This window comes from Crotalus tigris, unplaced genomic scaffold (assembly GCF_016545835.1).
Source record: "Crotalus tigris isolate CLP2741 ecotype Arizona unplaced genomic scaffold, ASM1654583v1 scf7180000018556.678853, whole genome shotgun sequence".
NCBI lineage: Eukaryota > Metazoa > Chordata > Lepidosauria > Squamata > Viperidae > Crotalus > Crotalus tigris.
The window spans coordinates 404,091-430,711 of record NW_024097075.1 but is presented as its reverse complement, the minus strand read 5'-3'; the positions used below and the strand labels follow the sequence as shown (position 1 = coordinate 430,711).

The following is a 26,621-nucleotide window of genomic DNA, read 5'->3' as shown; positions in this document are numbered from 1 at the left end:
AGCATCAAGTGGTGTAATTTTAAATTTTAAATTAAGCAGTGTTAGGAACATACTTCATGATTCAGCCAGACTGCTGGCACCATTCCAGTTTTTTGTCCCGGGGAACAGTAGGCACACAGGCATATCTGATAAAGCTGAGAATAAGAAAGAAAAAAAGGGAACAGGAGATTTTTTTTAATGACATTTCCTCCTATACTATTTATTCAAAGAATGCCAGAGTAAGCATGTGTAAAAGCCAACATATGAAATAACAAGCAAATTGCATTCCTTTATACAAATACATTGCCTGCTTCATATAGCCATTGTAGTCATATATCATGCATCAAACTTTAAATATAAATGTGATACTAACTAGAGATCATGCCTGCAGCTGAAGTGGGGTGGGCACCATTGAAAGCCATCTCCTGGGAGACTACTGGGCTCCACCGAGAACAGACTCCTGGACTAGATTGGCTAGACGTACAATCCAACAAAGCACTTATGTACTGATCTGTGTTTATTATTTTATTTTGCTGCTCTCTATCTTATATAGGTAGATCTTGACTTACAATCACAATTGAGCCCAAAGTCTATATGCTAAGTGAAAAATGTGTTAATGTGTTTTGCCCCATTTTTTTGCCAGATTTGTTAAGTGGATCACTGCAACTGTTAAATTAGTAAAATAGTTAAGTGAATCTGGGTTCCTCGTTGACTTTGCTTGTCAGAAAGTCACAAAAGGGGATCACATGACCCTGGGACACTGCAACCATTATAAATGTGAGTCAGTTGTCAAGCATCCAAATGTAAATTACGTGATCACAGAGATGCTGCAACAGTTGTGTGAAATATGGTCGTAAGTCAGCTTTTTCAGTGCCGTTGTAATTTTGAATAGTCACTAAGCAAACTTGTAAGTTGTAAGTCGAGGACTACCTGTATAGCAGAAAAGGAATCATTTCCAGTTGCTTTGATGGATTGTCTTGTCTTGGTGGATAGCTATTAGTGGCAAGGAGGTTTATTTTGATACGACAACATAGAAGTAGAAAACAGATGAGGAAATAAATGAGGAAACTATTTCTCAGAATATTTTGAGAAAGTCTATTGGCCACTGTGAAAAAAAATGGATTTGTTTGGATAGATATAAAGGGATAAATGATAGATGAAAGGGAAGAAATCTAGATACAAATAGGAACATGTACTTCTGAGTCTATGTACTATTCTTTCTATTGAAATTTCTATTGAAATAACATGCCCCTTTGCAGTCAGGGTGCAACTTAAATTGAATCTCTCAAAGAGGGGCATTTTTCCCCTTTTCTCTTTTGTTTGCTCCATATTCATTCTCTCTTGTTATACAGGTGGGATGGTGGGTGTGTGTGTGTGTGTGTGTGTGAAAGAGAGAGGGGGGGAAGGGAGAGAGAGAGGGGGAGAGAGAGAGAGAGAGAGAGAGAGAGAAGTTCAGATTTTTAAAGAGTTTGTCCTTTTAATTTCCAGCAATTGACATTTAAATTACAAAATACAAGGTCTGCAGATGGATAGATAGGGCATGAATATATCATTACATCCATGATATATTGCTTTATTTATTTATTAATCAAATTTATATAGCCATCCCATCCCACCCTAGGCAACTCTAGTCAGCACAGAACAGATAAAAAGCAAGAATATAAAAATGACAAATATAAATATAAAAGACCATAATAATAAATATCCTAAAAAATAGAACTACAACCCCTAGAAAGACAATAAATGGTCCCCTCAGCAATGCAGCCATCTAGATAGATCTCTAATTCTATGGGAAATCCAAGGCTAGTCACAGAATCAGGTCTAAGGAGCTTTCAGAATATCAAAATGAATGGAGGGAATCAAATCTAACTTTTGAGGTGGAAGAATATTTCACAAGGCAGGGACCATAACAGAGAAGACACATCTCCTGGAACCAACTAAATAGATCCTTAGCTGAAGGTATCTACAGCATGCCTTCTTTGCCAGATCAGATGCAGTGGACTTAAGTAAGCAGATGAAGGCAGTCCCTCATGTTTCACATGCCAGAATTTTTCAATTTTTTCCATACTATATAGATTCATGTGTGTTACGTTCACTATTGCTAAGAAAAGAGAATGTATTCGGTGTTAACCAAAATCATAAAATCATAGCTGTTTTCTGATTGGCTGAGGGTTAAGGTAGAATTTGTCACATTTAGCTAACATATTAAACCCTAAAATAAGTACAATTACTTGCTCCTAGTGGCACAAAATTCAGCAAAGTAGTTATTAAATATCAAAAACCATAAATGAATGTATGCATGATTCATGATTTCTAAACATATTCACAACAGTAAGAAACCTGCATGTACAGATAGCTACTTGCAGATTGAGATCCCAAAGAACATCATAAAAATGTAGATGAAAGGAGACTAATTTGCATGATATTCAAGGGAACCATTACTAAATTATATTTATTACCTATCTATAGTGATAAAAAAGTTAAGTGCGGACTTCTTTTCAAATACTGTATATTTGAAACTTTGAAATGAAAGAGATTATTATATAGAAATTTTTATTCATGTCTGTAACAACTCGAGTGGGGCTAATCCTGCAAATCAGTCTTCCATAGTAGGAACAATAAGTTCCTTGTTCCTACCTATTCTTATCTAACAGCTAGATTTTGAAGGAATCTAGATATTAAACTTTGCCACAAATTATTCAAGGTCTATACTAGCCAGGATACCATGAAAAGTGGTCTGTTATCATTCACAACAAAAACTCCAGAGTTTGGAACACTAACATTAATTATTGCACTCCAAACTGAATTTATAGCCTCATGCAGAACAGTTCATGTAAATTATTTATCTAAGTATGAACTGGAATAGAATAAAAGAAAGGAACTGTTGAACTACAGTGCTAAAATCTTCAACCCTTGATAAAAATTCTTGGAAACAAGAGGCTGAATTTAGGTTTCTCTTAGCTTCTTCAATTATCACATTAAAAGCTGCATGCTGGCCAAAATAATATAATTTATAACTAATTTAATCATGAAAAAATAAGCTAATTTCTCATTTTTATCCCAAATTATAATTCTATATTATTTTCTAATCATAATTATTATATATCAGTATTAAAAAATTAAAGAACTTAGTTGCCATAGGGCAGCAGGTACCATCCAGAACTGGAGTAGCATAGAGACAAAAATATCATAATTAACAGTTGATTTAATACTTCAGCAGCTATAAAAGTTAAAACTAGTCTGCACTTGGAAGTGACCATTGAGAAGTATATGATTTATATGTGTTTTAAGTTTTTTTTTATTTCTTATTTCTTTTGAAAAATTTTAATTAAGCCTGTACTCAGCTCTGGGAAGGTTGAGGGAGGGTATGGGAGGTTTGGGGAGAGGGGGGAGGGTATGGGAGGGTGGGGGGTTTGGGGAAGGGATTTGTTTTGTAAAATTCAAAAATTTTCAATAAAAAAAAAGCTCCCCCCCAAAAAAGAGAAGTATATGAAGATACTATCTAAAAAGCACATAAACCTTTGAATTCTCAGAAAGTGTTGCAAGAAAAGCAGTGAAGAAGGGCTTATTTATATACTGACACTGGAAATTTTGTTCAAATAAATTGTCGTTCTATCTTCTATCATGTTCTTATTTAACCTTGAATTAAGATCAATTATTTTCTATTACAAAATAATACCTCCAAAATGTAACATGTATTTCACTCAAGTAGCTTGGAATGCATATAATCTGCAATGCATTTTGCGGGGGGGGGGGGGAGAAAGGGTTTGTATGTTGTTGTTTTTTATTGTGTTTGATTATCTCCAGGAAAAAATGTTCCATATTTTCAGCATATGGAATATAAAATGCAGTATGCACCAATTATAAAAAGTATTATTCCATCTATCAAAATATTGCAATCCATTCTTTCCATGCTTTCAATCTGCCAGCATACTTTGTGTGGACGGGAGGGAGAGAAAACAGGAAGTAAAGGTTTTAAATCAAGATTTCCTTTTTAAAAGTTCAGCTTTTTCTCTCTCATGCTTATTTCAGACAAGGAAAGGTTTGCAGGTTACAAAGAATTCTGAAAAAAAAAAGACTCTAAATGGAAAATATCAATCAACTGCAATGCTGCAGTTTATAGATAAAATTAGACTTGATTTTAGAAAATGTCCAAAAGACTCAGCAGTGGCTCCTTTACAAACATACTATTTATAATGAATACATTGATACATAATTACTTACTTATAAAAAAGTAAGGCAACATTTTATAGACATATCAACATTACAATAATTCAGAAAGTACATTTTTGTAGGCTGTTTTACACGCTTTTATTATCAATTCACAAATTATGTGGACTCATGGAATCAGGCAGAATTATGTATCATTCTGCATAAGACTGCAATATTGAAACAATGTACAGAATTTTCATATCTTTACTAAATAAAAATTATCATTAGCAATTGTCCTATATGTGCCTTTTAATGTTGGTGACTGTGCAAATTACTGCCAAGTGTATATACCTAATTAAAAGCAAGTTCTGACATGCTGATTAAAGATACAAAGCTAGTGCAATTTAGGCTTATAAATGGTCTTTTGCATTCAGGATTTTGAATAATCCGGAAAATATTTTTTCCCTCCCCAGTATGTGAAGAATATAAAATCATTCCAAAAATTGCCCAGGTGAAACATTCCATTTTAAACTTTACTTGTCTTGATTGCAAGTAGACCTCTCTTCTTAGAAATGTTTGGCAAACTATTTTAGGGTGCACAATTCTCTTCCAAACGCAGCTTGGAATTGAATGCTGTTTTTATGTTGATGGCTGTCCTCTAGAATTAGAGGAGGGTGATTCATTACCCTGAAGATCTCGCCTCATAGTCAAAATGCCCTGAGATGGGGATGCACTCCAAAGTAGATTTTGAAAGAGCATTGGGAATTCTGGTGGAGATTGGCAACAGCAGTGGAGGAAATCCTGTTTTGCCAGTAAAAAAAAAATCATTCATACAATATCAGATTTGCAAAGATAAATTTTAAGAACTTTAAATTATTAATCAAATTATTATTTTAAATAGCCACCAAGGAAATTTAGGAAAAACCTTTTAAGACAATGGCACTGAATGTAGACTACTAAAATTCTAAGTATGATATAGAACAAAGACATATAAATTCATTTTGAAAAGACAAATAGTGCCAATTAGTATTTCAATGTTGTAATTTATTCCTAGATAGTAGGACTGAATTCTCTCTCTCTCAAAATATCATGAAAAAATATCATAATTTATAATTCTAATAGGCTACTGCAATAGTGCAAGTGAAATTTAAGTTTCCTTTCTGTCCTATTTGCCATTAAAATACTATTAGCTGCTACAGTAGATAAGTTAAGACTGGAGTACTGTACATCCAATGATACTGACAACTATGCAATTACATGCAATTAGAGGAGAGTTCATTTTGTTCCATAGATGTGGAAAGGTATGAAACTTTTTTTTAAGCTGAGAACTGCACTTGACCGTTGAACAACACATGGAAGACATTACTCCAAAATTAAAGCCCAAACAAAAAATAGATTTAATATAAAGATTCTTGATATTATTTCTCATATATTTAATAACCTTCTTTTTCTTCAATATTAAAATTTGATAGCAACTGTTGAAACAGGGCTGAGAATTTTTCCGGATATATTAAGAAATCTACTTTACACATTCTGAACAAATGTATGGCTGTATTCATAAACATTAAGCCAAGATTTATTGGATGAATGGTTATTGAACAGAGACAAATCATAACCACTATTTTATATGACTCCAGTTGGTTTATTTTTGCCAACTTCTTTCCAATAATCCAAAAAATGGGCAAACCACAAAAACAAAGGCAAGCCACAATTATGCGTTCAGACACAGGAGATATAAGCTTTAAACTCAAGTTCAATTTCAAATTGTAATATGTTGGAAAAAGAATGTTATTGTTTCTTAATTGAGATGGATTTGCTAAACCAAAAATTAAATCCAACTATAAAGCTTATTATTATATACAAACCTTATTAAATTAGTTGAACTAAATGGATCTTTGTTATTGGAAGATATGGATTGTCTGTTATCAGAATCTTTCAGAGAGACTTGATTGAATACATTGATTTTTTTACCAAAAGGTGAATGAGTATTATTACAAAATCTACAGGTAATCCCTGCTTAATGACCATTCATTTAATGACTGTTCAAAGTTACAAGGGAAAAAGTGACTGACGACTAGCTCTCAGATTTATGACCATTGCAGCATCTCTGCATTACATGATCACAATTCAGGTGCTTAGCAACTGTCACACATTTACCACAGTCACAGCATCCTGCAATCACCTGATCTCCATTTGTGAGCCTCCTATCTGGTTTATGACAACCAAAATCAATGGGATAGCTGGATGGAGATTGTAAGCTGTGGTCATATGATGTCTTGTTTAATGAACACAGTCAAAAAGATCATAAAATTGGGTGTGGTCATGTGATAACTCATTTAACAACCACACTGCTTAATAACACATTTTCAAGTCCCTGTTGTGGTTGTAAGTTGAGGGCTACCTGTATAGTAAACAAGAGAAAGTAAAATTCTCTACAGATATATCTTTAAATGTTTCAGTAAAAATCAAATAATTATAGAATTTCCTCTCAAAATCTGATGGCACCAATACAGCAAGCTACATACTTTTCAGGAATCATAAATTCAATTTTTAAAGTAAAAATTATTTTTTTTATAATATGTATATAATGCTGTGTAGCCAATAATTACATTTTCTTGTAAATTTATTATTTAACAAAAACTAAATCTAAACAGGAGTTGGCAGTATTGTGATTTCTGTTCCAACTATCAGAATATATTTCAGAATACATTCTTACAATATATGGTTTATATTAATAAACCAAGCTATGCTGAAGCAGGTTTCCAGTTCCACTGCTTTTTAAACTTTTTTCAATAATTTTTTTAAAAAAATCAGTGAATAGTTTCTAACATGCAAGTGATTTTTTTAAAGAAAAATAGTCAAATAATATTTTTAACATGAACATTTATATCAATATATTTACAGATTAAACTATAAATTTAATCTGCCACAAGTCCACCAAGTGGTAGGTGAATCCTGCCTACTATGAGTGTACTATCCTACTTTAACTCTAAAAATTTACTGAAATATTTTCAATCCTTTCTAGCAAAATGTTTAACATATGGCTAAACTCTTACTTTAAAAAATAAAAGAAACAATTGACTGGAAAAAGATTATTTCCACCTAAAACAAAAGTGCATGTGGGCAACGAATTAAATATACACATACTAAATAAATGGAACACGTTTACAACTTCAGCAAAAAGTAGATTTTAATCTTTTAACCACCACTATAAGCATCTTTGTATTTTAACACTTCAATATTCAGACAGATTGCTTGTAGGCAGCTGCAACTATACATTATTATCAACAAGTATCCAGGTTAATTAGATATTCATATATTTACTTTAAAGAAAGTGGTGGAAAATCGATGGTATGAATTCAGCTATACTGGTTAATAGAACTGGTAAGATTAGATTGCTTTCTCCACATTAGTTTCCCGGTGACCTAAGGTCCGAGTTTCTCCATGTAGTTTACCAATATCTGAGAGACAAAGAGGGACACTCTTATGAAAGACACTGTTATCAATTATCTTCTTTTTCAGCAAACAATCCCAAAAGCTTGTCAAATTCAACAATTCCCTTGATGAGATCCTTCTAAGCCTACTTTTATCATCCAATGAGATATGTATAAATCTGGTCCAACCCAATAATATTTTGCAAGTCCACTGACATCTAAAATAGCCCTTTAAGGTTTTATATCTCTGCCTGCCTTTCTTAAAGGATTTCTTCCTTGCCAGAGATAAAATTAATGAATGCTAAAATTCACCTCACAGATGAAGGAAGTAAATTATGCTGACTCAATCTAAAAGAACATTCACAACCACTAAAATCAATGGCTCTTACAAAACAATCTTAAGAAGTATTTACTCAGAGCTTATTGGTGTTTATGAGTGAAACGTTCAATGAATTGTGTTGATTTCAACAGAATAAGTATATCTGATGATCTCAGGATTGTGCCTATCAAATAGACATTAATATCAAAATAAAAAAACACAAACTTTTTACCACAAATGAAAAAATTATCTGACATCTATGATGTATAATTTAAAGAACCTTTTTAATTCTAGAATCCCTTAAGCAAACCCATCATAATGAATTGAAACTGAAAACCAATTTATCTCAAATGTAATTGCTATGTGAGCATCCAATTCGAAATAGCACATCAAGTGCAGTAGCAAGAATCACTGCAGCATCATTAGCCCTTTGTACAGCCATGAAAATGACAATAAACCGCATGTTTTCTATTCAATCACTTAATGGTTTTCTACTGAGCAATCATATTCTAAATACAAATGAAAAAGTGTCCTTATTTTCCAAACAGACCAGTTTTTAATACTGAGATTGATAGGATGAGGTTAAAAGAATAAATCATGGTACTGAACTGATTATTTTGAAGCAAGTGTCCCATTTTTACAGGGAAAAGTGCATTTAGTTCAGCAGCAAAACAGCACAGCATGAAGATATTGTGCTTTGACGCAGACACTCCATAATAATGGGAGGATGTACAAGGCAAGGCAAGATATAAAACCAGAGTAACATTGTCAACCGACCATAAATTTTACGTATACTGCAGGGTTTCAAAAAAAGACACATTCATTAATTGCACAAAGACCAGGAAAAACCCTTACAATTATCTGTTGCATTTCAGATCCATCATTGACGCAATACTAAATCTTAACAGAACATGATACTTTTCTACAAATTTGTCACTTCTTAAAGTGAAAAATGTTGCTTATACTAAATGAGGCAACCATAAAATAATTGTTTCTTCACTATGATATGCTTACAACTGATGAATTCAAAGGAACTCAAGCTTCTGTTGGACTTACTTTCTTTTCACTAACTAGTTGCTTATATTTTTGCAATAATATGAATCAGTCAATAAAAAGCCCTCAGCAGAAGAATACAACTTCTAGATTCAATAAAACAGAGTAAATCCCACGCCACCCCCAATCCAGTGACATACCCTGACTGTAAACATACAAGACCATTCATTTTAAAACTTAAAATAAGTTAAAGGATTTTCCAGAATAAAGAAAAATACAAATAATTCCAATATTTTGTCACAAAATGAGAACTACAAGGAATGACAAAATAATTTGTGTGACTAAGTTGCTTTTTATCCAACAGGAAAAGGCTTGGTTTAAAAATATTTTCCCTTAAATTGATCAGCAGTTAATTGACATTGTTTTCAGTGAACTGGTACACCAAATTATCCAGATAACCATTAAATTCACTAAAGAAAACTTGAACAAGCATTTACAATGGAAAAAAAAATCTAAATGGCTATGTTTCCTCTATGAGCAGGAACACATATGTGTGGTCTGAAATTTGCCTGTTTTATATTATTTGTTTTATAATATAATATACAATCTATATATTATATTATATTTACACAAATACACAATACTAACAGTGCAGTTTGCATTTAGTAGAGTGTACGGGACAATCCATTTTATCCACACTGGGCACCATGTAGCCTAGATACTATATACATAATGACACCACAAAAGCCATTTATATTTTGTACATCATCGGGGAAGATATCAGTCAGACCATGGCTCGATATGGTCCTTGCATTTTGAGAAACTGGATGATAAAGGAAGGTCCACCTGCAACAATCTGAGCTGGAAGGGTACTGAGCGGACAGTTCTCAATGCTCATTATGGATAGTTTGCTGCAAAGAGCCAGTTCAAAAGGAAGGCTGTTTAGATGTGGGTTGTCATTTAGATACAGTTCTTCCAGATTCTCCAGTGTACCTGCAAAACAATGAGCATTTTTGAAACCAAATATATTAGTCATAAAATAACAATAAGTGACATAGAAATTACTACTAGCTACCTTGATTTTCTGTCCATTACCAAGAACAGCAAAGATATCATCCTTTGCATCTAAACAATTCACTGAATTCAAAACACAAAACACATTTCTAAGTTTGCAGTAACAGCAATTTTTTAGTGCTGGCATGGAAAGAAAAACCCATATGAATCTAGAAGGGACAAAGCCAATTGGTTTGCTGGACCTGGCTTATCCTGGCTCACGAGAGCAGATGGTTAAATTTTGGGGAATTTTGCAAACACTTGACAGCATCCATGAGCTATAACACCTAGTGTGCCAATCAACTGTTTCACAGCAAGTGGCACAACGCAATAACAATGGACCTGATAAAGTTGGTTTTAAACATTTACCAGCTCACTACTGGATAAAAACCTTTATTACATTTCTTCAACAACCTAAGGCCACTTTCAGCTAGAAAAGTATCTTTTTTTCCTTACTGACATCCCAACTCCAAAATCTTACTTTTAAGAGACCACATTAAGCCAAATGTCTTATGACAAAAATTTTCAAACAGACTTGCAAATTCCAACTTACATTTTCAAAACATTAAATAAATTCATGCCTGCATTTGGAAATCTTGAGTATATTATGCTGTGCTAAATGTCAAGACTGATATTAAATGAATCTTAAATATCATGGTTACTTCTGTGTGGGAAGCTCAAATGTTTTTCAAAGACTCTCTATTGATCGATGATGCATGATGAGGATAGAGTTGCAGCAATATCGACGGCTTTTTTCCCCTGAAGACTACTACAAATTATGCAAGTTATTAATAAAATTGTTCTAGTCATATGCAAAGTAAAAAAAAATAGCTTGGCAGACATGGAAGGACTTTTAAATATTCCAATCAGTTCTACCTTTGTGGTTCTTACATTCCCAAGATCGATTTTATGAGTGGAAATAACTTAAATAAAACAAATACTGCCAGATGTTGACTTACAATGAATACCTCATTGGTACATTACAGCAATATTTCTCAACCTCAGCAACTATGGATTTCAACTCTCAGAATTTCCCAACCATTGCCCAGTGTTGACTGGGAAATTCTGGGAGTTGAAGTCCAGACAGTTTAAAGTTGTTGAGGTTGAGAAAACTACATCAGAAGTACCTTATTAACACCAGCCTATGAATTTATGGATCATGTCTTACCAATTTCCTCAGGAAGCTGTGTAAGAAAGTTTTCTCCTAGCCCCAGATGTGTCAGATTGATAAGGTGACCAATTCCTCTAGGAAGAGTGCTCAACTGATTATTCGTTAGGATCAGTCGCTGGTTAAGAAATATATAATTTAATCACAAAATTAATATCATCTTCCACCAAAGAATTAACAAAAGTGGGTATCTTTTTATCATTAGAACAACAGCCTTTGACTCCAACTGTCAACAAAAAATGGCTGAACTTGGGCTGCATTACTCCAAAACACTGAACATGTCATAGGACAGTTACAGAACTATCAAATGTTCTGTAAAGTCACTATCCATGTATACCAAAGATGCTTTTTCATGAGGCAACTGAACTTTCTTGTTTTTCTTTGAAGATGTTTCACTTCTCATACAAGAAGTAAGATGTCTTCAAAAAAAAAACAAAAAAGCCCAGCTGCCTTGTGAAAAGCATCTTTGGGACAATTATGACCTGGATGACTGAGAATCTCCATAGACATGTTCATGTGTACATTAAAAAAATCTTCTCATTTTTGAGCTTCTCTGTATTTATTACTCAGTATAAATTCTCACTTTTTGGACTATAGGGTACTCAAAGCAGCTAACTTTATAATAAACATGGAAGTAACAGAAATTAGAAAAACCTGCTAAAAGTTCTGACTGAGGAGGAAGGCTTTAACTTCTTTCATAAGGCTGAAAAGGCTGGGATTACATTTTATGCCACTCTGTGTATTTTTTAAAAAATAAAAATGTTACATTTATACAGTAAATGCATTTAATACATTCTATAGCTAGGGAGCAATTGAGCATCTTTCTTAACTTCTCTTCCTTATATGTCAGTAGGCATTCCCACATAACACAACAGAGAATGCTCAGCATCCAAATGGCAACTTGAACCAATTTATACATGGCAGTTTTTAAAAAAATGACATGAAATCCAGTATGGTCTAGTGGCCAAAGATACCAGGCTAAAAAAAACTGACATAAAGGCAATCAATCAATCAGGAAGGCAGGCAGGCATTTATATAGACTTTGAATTGGACAAACATGGTATACCATATAATTATTTTACCTGCAAATCCCTAAGGTATGCTATTTCATTTGGCAAAGATTCCAGCTTATTTTCCTCTAAATCCAATTCTCTCAGTTTCCTCAAATTTCCAATGCCATGTGGGAGATTTCTTAGGAGGTTATTTGACAAAATAAGAACCTAAAATAAAATTAATAGAGAATATTTAATGAACTGGAGCTATCCATTAAGTAATGGTAGAATTATCTAAATATTTTTAAAAAATAAAAAGAGCTAGAGACTGTTCACTGTTGAATTTTAATGCCACATTGGCTCTAGCAAATATGATTTGTGAAATAAATAATTCTTTGTTGGGCAAGAATGAAGAAAACATGAAGAAAACATTTTTCTAGAAACTTTATAAAAGATCTCTGGAAAGTGGTATATTTTCACATTCCTGTCAACAGATTTTTAATTTTATAAGAATAGTTTTCCATGAATAATTTAATTACGAAAACATTTAAATTATTTTATGCATGCAGTAAAGAATTTTTTATATATATTCTTTTACCCTATAGAAATGGAAAGGAATAGATACACAGGGCAGGGCAAAGATATCTAAAGATTGTTTATATAGGGTAACTATACATGCCAATTACAAGGAATGCTATATCTTTTATGAGTTGAATGGAAAATAAGGAAAGGGGAATAGATAAAAAGATTCCATCAACCATTTCCCATACTCACACACTCAAGCTTGAATTCTTTCTGTTAGAATTCATATAGAAAGTCATACAACACATACATTTTATAGTTTTACCAAGAAAACACCCAACTGAATATATAGGTAATTCCAATTGCTTAGTGACCAGCTGACATTATGACTAACCTCCCCAGAGTTATTTACAATATGGTTTTGATGTTCTGCCAACTGACCCTACCCCCAGTGGTCACGTGATCACATTTTAGACACTTGGCAATTGGCCTGCATTTACAGCCATTTGCAGGATCCCATGGTCACAATACCACAATAGGGTTTTTTATAGGAAAGTGATGTTTACTTCCAGTTTCCAGCAAAAAAAAAAATGCCGAGTGAGTACAATGAATTTGCTTAATGATCACTGTGTTCATTGAATGACCGCAGCAAAAAATGTGATAAAATTAAGCTTAATGACCACCATAAATTACAATCATAAGCTAAGGACTATCTGTATATCATTACATATTCACTATACAGGGAAATAAATACTTGCAGATTAAGATAATGTAATAGCTATATCTTCCCTGTCATCACATAAAAAAAATCATAATATGCACAACGTAAGTATTCTGATAAAAAACAAATCTGGTATACAATTCATTTAAATAATCCTTCTAAATCCTTCTAAACCTAGGTTGTTTCAGAGTATATTTATTAGTTTTATCAATTATCAATAAGTATGTCAAGACTGGTCAGGTTTCTTAGAATTTATTTAGCTGGTCTTTTATATTCTACTTTTTACCACCTCAAGAGAAACAAGTCCAGATACATCCTCAGGAATTTTGTTGAGTTGATTTGTCGCTAAATTGAGTTCCACCATACTAGTCCATGTCCCAAAATCCAGGGGAAGTGATGTCAGCTGATTGTCCTGAAATTTAACATAAAGTTTAGGGATTTGTTTTTTAAAAAATAAGGATAATAAATTGTAAATGATATTCATTGAAGCACATAAAGAATATAAATTTCACTCTATCCTCTCAAAGAAATAATCATTACAAGGGCTTGGAATTGTTTTTTAAAGAAATATTCACAATCAATTTAGCTAAGGACAAGATGCATTCTCCATCTTCAAAACAGAAAGCGGTGATGAATATCAATCTTAACTGGATGTCCTACTGATTCTGAGAAAAGAACCAGTTTAGTGTAATTGTAGTCTTATCACCCATATAACTGCAACAATTAAAACAGTTGTCTATGTTAGCTTTTCTATTTTAAATCAACAATTTAAATTAAATATGTGCTGCAACAACTTTTAGCTAGATTTAACTATTAAATAACCTAAACAGCACTTTAATGTTTAATTCATTTTTTTTAGTTTTAGTCAACAGACGTTTTCCGAAAGTACAGTCTAAGCTTTGCTCTTTTATAGAAAATAGTACTCTATGTTTGCAACTGCCTAATTTCAACATCATTTATTACTTACGCCAGGGGTCCTCAACCTTGGCAACTTTAAGACTTGTGGACTTCAACTCCCAGAATTCTGGGAGTTGAAGTCCACAAGTCTTAAAGTTGCCATGGTTGAGGACCTCTGACTTATGCCACTACATAAGAAAGCTTTTATATTCTTGATACTAGTTTTATAAATAATCCTGGGAAAGTCATCTTACAAAATCAAGTATCCATGGTATCTGCCACAATTCTCTTTGGTTGCACTTTCATAAAAATATTTTATTTTACACCAGAAAATTCATATTCCTGAAACAAAGCCTCACCTTCATGTTCAGCTTACTTAATACTTTTGCTCTAGAAAAAATTCCAAAAGGAATTTTGTTAATGCGGTTATGTTCCATATTTAGAGCGTAGATAGTAGAGAACTGTGAAGGACCACCCACAGGATAAGATTGAAAACAGTTCCGTGCCAGAGTTAGGCTAGTCAGATTCACAAGACTGGATAAGAGACCCTGCAAGAGCAAAGTGAACAAATCAAATTATATGCTTCATGTACTCTAATCTCCTTGTACTTGAATAGATGTTTTCTCTTATATGCAGTCTAGCTATCATGGTCTGTTCAAAACGGTAATGTCTTTAAGAGTGATGTTTTCTGCTTTTGATAATAGCTTTAATACCTGTAATGCCTTCATTTCTGACAAGTCATACCATATGTTAGCCATTTTTTAAGCATTTAAAAAGACAACTCAATCTCTGAGAGGGTGTATTTTACCCACTTACTGACAGGTACCAAACACACGTTTATAAAACAAAAATTAAGTCATTCTCCAGAAGCAATTTCAGGAGTAGCTACAACATCCCATACAATAAAGAGATGACAGACAAACATGGCACTCTTTGGAATTGTCATATTTCAGGGATTCTTGTTGTTCCAATTCTAAGATGTCTGAGGCTACTCGGTGGGGGGGGGGCCAGGGGAAGGGAGAGATTTATACCTTTGGCCAAGCAAAACAGATTATCTCTGCTTGAATTTTAAAATGTGTATCTTTAAAGGATGCAGAGATATTAAGCATATGAAATACTAATCATTTATTTATATCATTTTTAAGGAGAAAATATTATTCACTCTAAATGCAGAGTAGGATATCCAGCTATTCATTCTAAAACTAGAGTGAAGACTTTGCATAGCTGACTTTTCAGGAAATCTTGAATGCTTCCCAAAACTAACTCAAGGCTATCATAATGCATTTTGAAATGCAGAAGTATGTTAAGAATTCAAAGTTGAATGCATTATTGTTAAAAGAATCCCAATATAAACAATTTATTGGACAACCGCTTTTTCCAGCTAATATTTTAAGACATGTTTACTTGGCAAGCATTTCATCATTAAAAACTTAGTGTATTTTGCAATTCTGCAGTTTTCTTTAGAAATGCATTTTCTTTCTTCTGCAGCCAAAGCGATATGCTTTAATGGATTACACTAGCACGCTAATAAGTGGCTCTTTTCAGCAACAGTTATAAATTATATATAGACCAGCACTTAAAAATGCAAAATTCTATTTGTTAAGGGTGTTTTAGACTGGGAGCCCATTTATAAAGCAATCTGATTTCCAGTCAGTTTCTTTTGTATGTTTAATTACAGTTAAGTAACTTTCATAATGTTCTTGGGAGGAGAGATTAATTACTAAGCAACTTTCTTCCATTAGCAAAATCTACAAGCAATAGTTACTCATTCTCAATCAGTTTTAATATTAATAATTTATTTGATGGATTTCCTTATTTCTTTTGCCTTATTTCTAGATCATTTATTATTCAATGCAATTCCAATGATTCGTATTAACATTATATATTACTTTTAAACTGAAATATTAATCCCTATTTATTTGTGTTCTACAGATATGTAAGTATCTTTATAATCAATTATCATGTCAGATTTCTTGCTCCACATTGTCTTCGTGGAAATGGAACGTAAATAAGTAAATCCACATTTTTGTACTTTTAATTCTATGCAACTGAACATCCATAAACTGAACAATTACCAGTTCCACTCAAAGAATCACAACTAATATTCTACTAATATATGTTTGTAACTAAGAAACAATTATATTTAGGGTCAACAGCACATACCTCCTAATGCATTTGCAGAATAACCTAGTAAATTCTTGTTTTATATATAATTATTTTTTTATTTATGTATTTTTATTTTAAAATTTAATATGAGAAGTGCTTTGAAGTGAAGTGCTGGCAGATGATGGGTGACATCTCAATTTACAGAATAAAGTGTATTGTTTGGGAATAATATTCCAAAACTTGGTTTATAATTTGGAAGTATTTGTGGATTATCTTGGTTTATTTTAACCAGCATTTACTATTGCCTTTTAAAATGTTTTTAATGCATTTGTACATCTGTATGAAGTCAAGGTCAACTCGCGGAGATCATTATAATAGTTACTAAATTTGAATTTTTTTGAAAATTTATTTCATTTTATTTATCACATTTAGAAACTGCTCATCTCCCTAACAGAGCAACCTTTGGCAGTGTGTGGCAATGTTAAATAAAAGCCTCTTTCTTCCTCTCGCACACATTTCAACATTAAACATAATGAAGCCAGAATAGAATCAGGTGGTTTATACATTTAATAAAATATATAAGCAAATTCTGTCAAGACTTTTTTAGTATTATTAAATTTATGATGAAGTGGCTCTTCTTATTTTATTTTACTGAAATTGAATTATTTATTTTTATTACAGGGTCTCCTACTTCTCAAGTGTCTTACCTCTGGCAAAGTAGAAATAATGTTGTTTTCCAAATTTAACTCATCAAGTTTACTGCACTGTGCCAGAGTCCTGGGTATTGCTGAGAGACGGTTATATCTCAGACCAAGGCTTTTCAAAGTAGATAGATTTCCTGAAAAAGAAAAGAAAATGTTTAAGAATCTTATGTTTAGAAATTCCCACTATCTGTATTTATTCTTGGGAAAGGGTAAGTCCCTCTTTCTCTTTTATTACTATTTATTAGAAAAGGTACACACTTTTCACACAAATATATGAACACTTTGAGCATCAGGATAATTTTCCAACATATAAATATACAATTCTAATAAATTCATCAGTATTTCAACAATATCCCATTAGTCAAGATCTTTTTCCACTATTGTGCTTTGCTTTCATTTCTGGCTTCCCAGCAATACTTTAAAAGTGTAAATCTAAGTGTTTTGTTTCTTTTTAATCATTACTGGCTGTCATCACCACAATACTTTAGAGCAATTTACACATTTTTAGATTACAAGGATAAGCATTTCCTTATGAGAGGAGGGGCAACATTAATAGCTTTCAAAAGCAGCGAGAGAAAAAACCTTGCAAGTGAACTTCATGCCAAAAGCTAATTAACAAAAGATCATCTGTCGTCTCCTGAAATTTTTTTGCATACACATCAAACTTAGTTCTGAGTGTACAGATATTATTTAGTGCAATAATGAGTACTGGGGCAACACTCTCAAGGAAAACTATTTATGTACAAAAACCTTAATTTCATTCATGTGACTCAAGTATTAAAAACTCAAGATACTAATCAGTTTAAAAAGTGTTCAAATGCAAGTACATTTAGACATACTACCTAAAAAAAACTGAAAGCACAGCTAAAAGTAGGAAAAGGGGGGGGGAGAATTAGACTTGCCAGCTCATAACACAACTCTTAACTTTAAAATGTATCTGCAAATAAAAGTTGCACCAAGACACAAATCTGTCTTTTGAGGTAATTTCATAATTAGGCAACAGAATACAGTAACTGTAAACCTCCCCCCCCCAAAAAAAAGGGAGTTGGAGAAAGGACAAGCAAAGGAGAAAGCCACCCAGAATCTTAGCAAAAAGATGCTTATGATACTTTGATCAGTCCTTGCTTATTTTGACTATTTACAACTGGATTGTCTACCAAGATCTCAGATAAAAAAGTCTAGTACCGCAAATGAAATAAACCACATATGCACGTAGTCAGTGGACTTCATTTTAACAGACTAATGGGGGAGGGGGAGACGCTTTGTTGTTCATAAATGTGCACTAAATATGAAAGTACATAATTGCAGCAACTTATATCAGTTAAATACAATATTCAAATGGTGTCCTTTTAATTACTTGTATAATGAAATAATTACACAAATGCCATAACCTGGTCCATTGCACGAGGTCTGCTAAATCAAAGTTTTGCTGTATTGTTGTTTGTGCCTGAACTAACTTATCCTACCCTTTCTGTTAGCAGGGGCACAGAGCATGGGTAGTAAATTAAAATTAAAAATTAAAGCAATATAGAAGATTTTTCTTCTTATTTTTCCAACTCTGAATGATTCAATTCACCAAACAATGATGGCAACAGTGATCAATAATTATGGGGCCATAAATACATGGAAAACCTATTTGGAATATAAGCAAAGTAAATGGTAAAATGAATGAATGCATGCATGCATGATTGAATGGACTGAATTAAACTGTATTAAAAGAAATACAGTTATGTCTTAGCTTGAGAATTTAAGAAAAAAGAGGATATAATCTTTTCAGATCTTATGGACTAATAAACACACTCTTGATGAGAAAATTCAGTGGGAAATACAAGGGTAATGTTAATTTCTGAATGAAGGATAGATTCAGACAAAGAAAAGTGAAAGAAACAAGAATGAAAGAATGGCCACAACAATAGATAATTCCATGTAAGAAAACAACTGTTGCAAAATATGATGAAAGTTATTTTATGCTGTGTACACAGAGAAAAAGATAAGTGCAAAGAATGTAGTCAAAGAGCAGGGAACAATTTTAAAAGGTACAACAACGCAGAGAAAGTTTTATGGGAGTTTTAAAAGTTTCAGAAATGAAAGAAAACAGAGAAATGAGAAGGCTCCTGTAGACTGAATGGAATTACAAATAAAAATTATGGAGTGACTTGGGGTTACCGGTATACTGATATGAGGAAATGCTGGAATTGTAGAGATTTGTATAAAAGGATGATTTGCAGAGTGGAATCAAAACAAATGAAATCAAAGTTACTGTCATTTACAAAAAGAAAGTCAGAAATGCTGCTAAAACCCTGAAAAATGCTAAAGTTGCAGCTATAGTCGGGATACCTGGCAAAATGTTAAAATGTGAATGTGGTTTGCTTATAGTGGTTGTGATGCCTGTTTAACATGATTGTATGCCTTCTCCTATGCCTGGAATGGGAAGAATATATTACTGTTCTCTTATACAAAGGAAAAGATAATAAGAGAATGCAAAACTTACAGATAAATTAGTATTGTGTGTGCTAAGGGAGATATTTGGTAGAATTCTCACTAAAAAACTATGAGAGCTAACAATAAGCAACAATTTGCAAAACTCACTGAAGCCTTATTTTATGGAAAGGATATGCAGATCAGATTTTTGTAGTCACTGCTATTTGTGAGAAATGTGTGAATGTGAGAAGAAAAATGTTTGAAAGAGAAATGAAGTATACATTTGAAAGTTATATATAAATGGTGAAAATAAGAGCAATTAGGCGGCTTGATTCTTGGGCAACTTCAAGATCATCTACTCCAGGTAAGGTAAGGTAAGGTAAGATGACCTTTGTTGTCATTTTTTTGTTACTGTGGGCACAACGGCACACATCAAAAATGAAATTTAGTTGCCCGCTCTCAAAGTGAAACACATACATGACACACACCTAAACATACTATGAACAACATATGTATAGACCCACACCCTTACATATGCATAGCAAATAAATATTAAATACTGTAGAATATTAAATGTAGAATATTCTTGTTCAAAATGAACCAATGGACAGTCATTCTGTGAGGCCCATTCTTCAGGAGATATGTCCAAAGAACCTTTTCAGTTATGTTTTTTTGTGTTTCATTTGATTTTATTTTTATGATTTCATTCAGATTGCATTTTTAGTGTGTTTTATTGTAAACCAACCAGAGAGCATCAGTTTTTAGGCTGTTTTAAAAATTTAATACATAAATAAAATCACTGTCAGTTGGACAGTCCTAATTTTTCTGGAAGCATATGCTTTTCTGCTCATAAAGAAAAGTATTTTTTCTTTCACTAAAGTCATAACATAATTACAAAGAAGCCATCACCAAGGAGAGAATTTTAACTCAAAAACAAGAGACATGCAACAGAAACACACATTTTTAAAAAGCCAAATAACATACACTTTCAAAATCATTTACATAAAGTATCAAGTAATTTTCTTACCATTAACTATTACCATACTAACTGTTTTAACTATTATCACAATTGTTAATACATGGATATGAATACCACATCTATATATTTATTATAAATATAAAAATAAATTCTTATTAGGAATGAAAGAGGGGAATTATAAAAGTATAAAACAGCTAAGTAACTAAAACAAAACAAAACACCAGTGTGATAATCCAGGAGACAATCAAGAGCATCCTGTCATACAGCATCACAGTCTGGTTTGGAGGCATCACTGCTTCAGACAGGAAGGCGATGCAGAGAGTGTTGAGAATGGCGGAAAAGATCATTGGCAGTTCCCTCCCTCCCATCCAGGACATAGCACAGAAGCTTGAGTAGGGTCCATAAGATTATCTGGGGCATTACACATCCTCTTCACGATCTGTTTTCCTTGTTACCTTCTGGGAGGAGGCTTCGTGGTATCCGAAGCAGAAGGGGCATTGTCTTACCTGAACGCCTTTTCTCAGCATGAGGAATGTAGAATCCACAGATGGGTTGATTTAGTCTTCTAGCCCAATCAGACCAAACAATCAAAGTTGCCACGCCTCTGCAGGGTCTGACCATGCCCCAGTTTCGAAAGGGCGAAGCGAATGATTGTGTGACATGATGGCTCCGAACTGCTGACACTAACCTAACTGCAAGTAATGATCAGGGAGGGGGTGGATTCTACATTCCTCATGCTGAGAAAAGGCATTCAGGTAAGACAATGCCCCTTCTCCAGCATGTAAAGGAATGTAGAATCCACAGATGGGACATACCAAAGCCCCTATGATCCCACGGGTGGGAAGCAGGTTGGTTAAGTGTCGTTGCTGAAATGGACCACTTGTTGTAAAACCCAACGACCAAAAGCGGCCTCTGCAGAAGCAAACTTGTCGAGTTTGTAATGGCGAATGAATGGTGAAGGGGACGACCACGTAGCTGCCTTACAGATGTCCTCTATGGATGCCTGAGTCTGCCACGCCCCCAATGTGGAAGCGCTACGAATAGAGTGCGCTGTCAGGCGGCTTGGGACAGGTAAAGAGTAAGCCTGGTAAGATTGAGAGATACAGGCCTTGATCCACCTGGCTATAGTAGAGGAGGAAACCTTCTGTCCCTTGGAAGCTGAGTGGAAAGAGACAAACAATGCCTCCAATTTGCGAAAGGAAGCCGTCATCTTAATGTAATGACGCAATGCCCTACGTATATCTAGGTAATGCCACTGCTTTTCTAGTGTGTGAGAAGGATTGGGACAAAAGTTTGGTAATACAATGTCCTGAGCCCAGTGAAACAGTGTATTCACCTTGGGAATGAAAGAGGGATCTAACCTCATCACCACTCTGTCCTGACAGAAGGTACACAGGTCTTCCCTAACTGAAAGAGCAGCCAGCTCTGACACGTGCCTCGCCGACGTGATGGCTACTAGGAAGGCCACCTTGTGGGACAAAATGTGAAGAGGACAAGACCTTATAGGTTCAAAGGGAGACCTAGTGAGTGCCTGCAGAACCCGAAGTAGTTCCCAAGATGGATACCTGTGTACTACCGGAGATCTGGTGTTGGAGACTCCTTTCATAAAGGACCGGACCCTGGGATGATGGGACAATGGAGTGGCGTTGGCACAGGTGAACACTGTGGAAAGAGCGGCCACCTGTCTACGCAAGGTGTTGGGCGCTAAGCCCTTATCCATTCCATCTATGAGGTATTCAAGAATCACTGGAATAGTGACAGAAGAGATAGACAAACCCTTATAGGTACAGCAGTCACAGAAGTTCTTCCAAGTGGCATCATAGATCCGGTTCGTCGCCGGCCGTCTGGAAGCTTGGATCACAGCTATCACCCTTGAAGAGTAAGATCCACACATCAGGAACTGGCACTCAGATGCCAGTCGGCTAGTTGTAGCCACTGTGGGTCCGGCTGTCGTATGGCCCCCTGCGTTAGAATTATCATCGCTGGAGGGATTTGCCAAGGGGGGGCTATGGCAAGGTTCACGAGATCCGCAAACAATGGATGCCTCGGCCAATATGGGGCCACAAGAATTAGCTCCACCCATTCCTGTTCCTGATGACGGCCGGGATCAAGGGAAGGGGTGGAAATGCTTATAGAAGGCTTGCTGGCCAAGGGCTGCGGAGGGCGTCTGCTCCTTCCGAACCCTGGGATGGGTATCGAGATGGAAACCGGGGAAGCTGGGCGTTCGTCGGGGATGCAAACAGGTCGACTTTGGGCCGACCGAAATGGTGAGTTATCTCCCGAAAGAGACAGGAATGTAGACGCCACTCCGAATGATCTATCGTAGATCGACTCAGAAAATCCACCTGCTCGTTTTCCACCCGAGATGTGTTCTGCCTTTAGGGACAACAGATTCTGTTCCGCCCATGACCCCAGATACTGGGCCTCGGACATTAGAATCCGCGATCGAGTGCCGCCCCGCCTGTTGACATGGGCCTTTGCTGCCACGTTGTCTGTAAGAACCAGCACATGGCAGCCCGCCAACTTCTTGTGGAAATGGCGAAGTGCTAGGTGTATGGCTCTGAGCTCTAACCAATTGATATTTTTCTTGAGATCCCATTGGGACCACTGCCCCTGGGCGAATTGGGATTGCAGATATGCCCCCCATCCAAACAGACTGGCGTCTGTGGTCAAGGTTACCCGAGTCGGTTCTCTGAACAGGGATCCTTTGGACAATGCTGGGGACAACCACCAGATGAGGGACGTGAGTGTCTGTGGTGGGACTCGCACCCTCTGTGGAAAACATGCTATACCCCGTTTCTGGTAAGGGAGTAGAAACCACTGCAGTTGTCTCGTATGAAGCCTGGCCCATGGCACTATGGCAATACATGAGATCAGTTTCCCTAACAGCTGTGACAGTAGGATCAGGGTTACACATTTCTCCTTGCACACCCTGGTGACCATCGTACGTATGCTGAGCTTACGCTCCTGAGACAGGAAAAATCGGCACTGGTTGGTGTCTATTAATGCGCCTAAGTGGAGCAAACGGTTTGCTGGGTTCAGATGGCTCTTTGGGAAGTTGATCATAAATCCATGATCCTGGAGTGTCTTGAACATCAGTGCCACGTCTGATCGGGCGTTCAGTGCCGAGGATGATTGGATTAGGATATCGTCCAAGTAGCACTGAACGCAGACTGGTACCAACCTGAGCTGTGCAGCGAGAACCGCCAGGATTTTGGTGAAAACCCCTGGAGCTAACAATAGGCCGAATGGCAGGGCCCTGTACTGACAGTGATGGTTGGAATACCTGAATCTGAGAAAACGCCTGTGATTTGGATGTATGGGAACGTGCAGGTAAGCTTCTGTCAGATCTATGGATGTAAGAAAGTCCCCTGACCGAATACTGCCCAGAATAGAATGAAGAGTTTGCATCTTGAATTTTTGGTAAATTAGGTACCGATTTAGAGCCTTGAGGTCTAGGATTGCCCTCCATCCTCCCGAGGCCTTTGGTACCACGAATAGGATGGAGTAGAAACCTAGTCCCCATTGATCTGGGGGTACCCGCTCTATTGCCTCTATGCTTAACAGATGACGAATGGCCTCCTCCATGAGACCTTGTTTCACGGGATTTCGGGATAGGGGACAGGAGATGAAGCGCCGAGGGGGGAGTGTGAGGAACTCCAGAGACAGTCCGTCTCTGATAGTGGTTAGAACCCAATTGTCCGTGGTGGTGCTTTCCCATTTGTGGAAGTATAGTGCCAGTCTTCCACCAATGGGGGGAATCCTCCTCAAGTCACTTTGACTTTCGGAAAGGACGACCTCCTCTGCCGCGAAAGGGCCGCTTAGCCTGGAATTGTGGCTTTGGCTTGTCTCTGTAGCCGGACCGGTCCGATAAGCAGTCCGGCCCTGCTTGAAAGGGCCGATACCCGCTCCAGGTAGTTCGGTCTAAGCCAGACTTAAACGACGGACGCCGGTTGTATGAAGAAAAACGCCTGCCCTTTTTTTTGACAATATGAGCTAGTACCTTCAACATTTCTTTGTTTTCAGTCAGGTAAGGAGTGAGAGCCTCTCCAAAAAGGCGACCCTTTTGATATGGTGCCGCAGCTACTCTCCATTTGTGCCTGGTATCGGCCTTCCAATTTTTTAGCCAGAACAAGCGGCGTGCGGCCACGTTGGAAGCTATGGCCCGAGCCAAATATTTGGCCGACTGCAGAGACACATCTGCCATGTATTCCAGTGCGGCCCTTAGTTTAGTGACATCCTGGTGAACCCTTACTTCGTCTGGGGATATTCTGGCCTGTAATTCCCTGAGCCAGATTAATGCGATGTTGACGCTCTTATAGCCCAAGCCGATGCCTGATGGGTCCTTTTGAGGGAAATCTCAGGCTTCTTGTCCTCAGCCTTAAGGGCCTCCGACATATCTCCTGGGATTTTGGTGTCTGACAGTATGAGGGCGAGAGCCTCATCTACACCCAGAACTTTGAGGACATCATTGAGGGAAGGGACCGTATCTAAGAGCTTACGATCTAATCTCCCAAGAGCAGAGAAACTTCCAGGAGATCCCCACTGATCCTGAATGGATTTGAGAAACATGGGGGGACAAGGTATCTGTAGGTTCTTCTTGACCGGTTCCAGATACAGTGGGTCAGACCTCTGTCCAGAGTCCTGATCTGTCGTCTGTGGTTTCACCGGTTCAATTTTTTCTGGTGACATAGGCCTTTTGTAAAAGAGAATAGAAGGAATTTGGATTAAACACCCCTACCATAGGAGTGGCCTCCACCTGAATGTCTTCCCCATCTGACCACATGTCTTCTTCCGGAATCTGTGCGGAATAATCCGATATCTTGCTCCCTTCAGATTGAGGTGGAGAACCGTGATCTGAGATCACATACTCCCTGGGATGCACAGTTTCCATGGGCATAGGGGGGTTTGATGGTCCTTGGACCGGAATGGCCTTCCCTGAAGCCGCCATCGCCTGAGCCATTGCCTGTGAGATCATGGCTTGGAGCTGGACAGTAAATGAAGGATGTTTGGGGCCCCGAAGACCCGCCGTCAGCGTGAAAGATGCTGACGGGATTGGGGGAGGGACGACTGTAGTAACCTCCCCCTGAGACCCACAAGACACTGAGGAAGGTCCTGGCTCAGCAGCTGGAATTGAATCTTGGACCTGTAATCTCAATTCTCAGTCAAAGAGGGACAGATGGCCCCGTTCATATCCCAGCAAAGAACCCTGGTCCAGGGTCTGCTCAGGAGACCAAGCCCGTGTAAAAGGGGAAGGCCGATGCTCCCCTGATGTGGATTCAAGAGGAGGGGAGGGGATAAGCTGCGTCTCTCCTGCCTGTCACTGGGCTTTGGAGAATTGTCGCTCCAGCGCCCTATGTCTGCTATCTGCTTGCTTGTCATTGGCCTTAGAGGTCCGTTTGACCTTGGCCTTGGCTTTTGCAGGTGTATCCTGACTGGATGGCTTGCGTTTTACATTTCCACTGGAGGTGGAAGCCTGTGAAACGGTGTTATTCGCCATATTGAAATAAACAATAGGAAAGAAACAACAGGTGTTCACCAGGAGATCCCTGGATCAGTCCTGTTCTGCAGGAGAAAAAAGGGCAGGTTTTCACCAGGGATTCTGCAGGAGAAAAAAGGGCAGGTTTTCACCAGAAGATCCCTGGATCGGCCCTTGGTCTACAGGACAAAGGAAGGCCACGGCCCACCTGGGTGATTACAGGCCTGCACGAGGGTCTGTGAGGTCCGGCCCGCCGTTAAGCACGGAGTCACTACGCGATATAAGCCTCGCTACGCTCAGGAACTGTCCTCCCCATTCAATTTCTCAGGCCCACTGTAATAGAGAGACAATTTGGCCAAAAAAGTATTAAATGTCAATTAAAGATAAGTCTATATATGAATATAGATATATATCTTGTTTATTTTAATTTTTTTTTATTTTAATTAATTTTCAATTTTTTTTGACCCTTAGTGATGGCTAGGACAGTAAGTGCCAACCACTATGCAGACAGCGGAAAGCTGGCAAGGCAAGCAGCAGTCCAATCTGTTGGCACTGGATATTTGAAAGGTACTGGTAAGTCACACAATCTGGAATATTACCAGATAAAATGGAGTGAGAGACTCAAGGTATTTTCCCTATGTCCACTAGGTAACCTAAGATGGCGCCTATTAAGCAGCTGAAGCACGAGGTAATGAAGACCTA

General features: G+C 36.6%; 1 protein-coding gene across 4 annotated transcripts in view; it reads right to left on the bottom strand.

Annotated features, from left to right (window-relative positions):
• Positions 1-4,265: 4,265 nt before the first annotated feature.
• Positions 4,266-26,621, bottom strand: part of SHOC2 (SHOC2 leucine rich repeat scaffold protein) — a 77,321-nt gene continuing 54,965 nt past the window's right edge. For 3 of the 4 annotated variants that reach the window (XM_039354527.1, XM_039354524.1, XM_039354526.1), the window contains 6 exons: positions 17,044-17,174; positions 14,590-14,778; positions 13,623-13,745; positions 12,181-12,318; positions 11,099-11,216; positions 4,266-9,870 (listed from right to left, as the gene is read on the bottom strand). In XM_039354527.1, coding sequence (XP_039210461.1) covers positions 9,662-9,870; positions 11,099-11,216; positions 12,181-12,318; positions 13,623-13,745; positions 14,590-14,778; positions 17,044-17,174 — 908 coding nt within the window. In that variant the 3' untranslated portion in view covers positions 4,266-9,661. The remainder of the gene's footprint in view (positions 9,871-11,098; positions 11,217-12,180; positions 12,319-13,622; positions 13,746-14,589; positions 14,779-17,043; positions 17,175-26,621) is intronic. The other variant, XM_039354528.1, reaches the window with a different exon arrangement.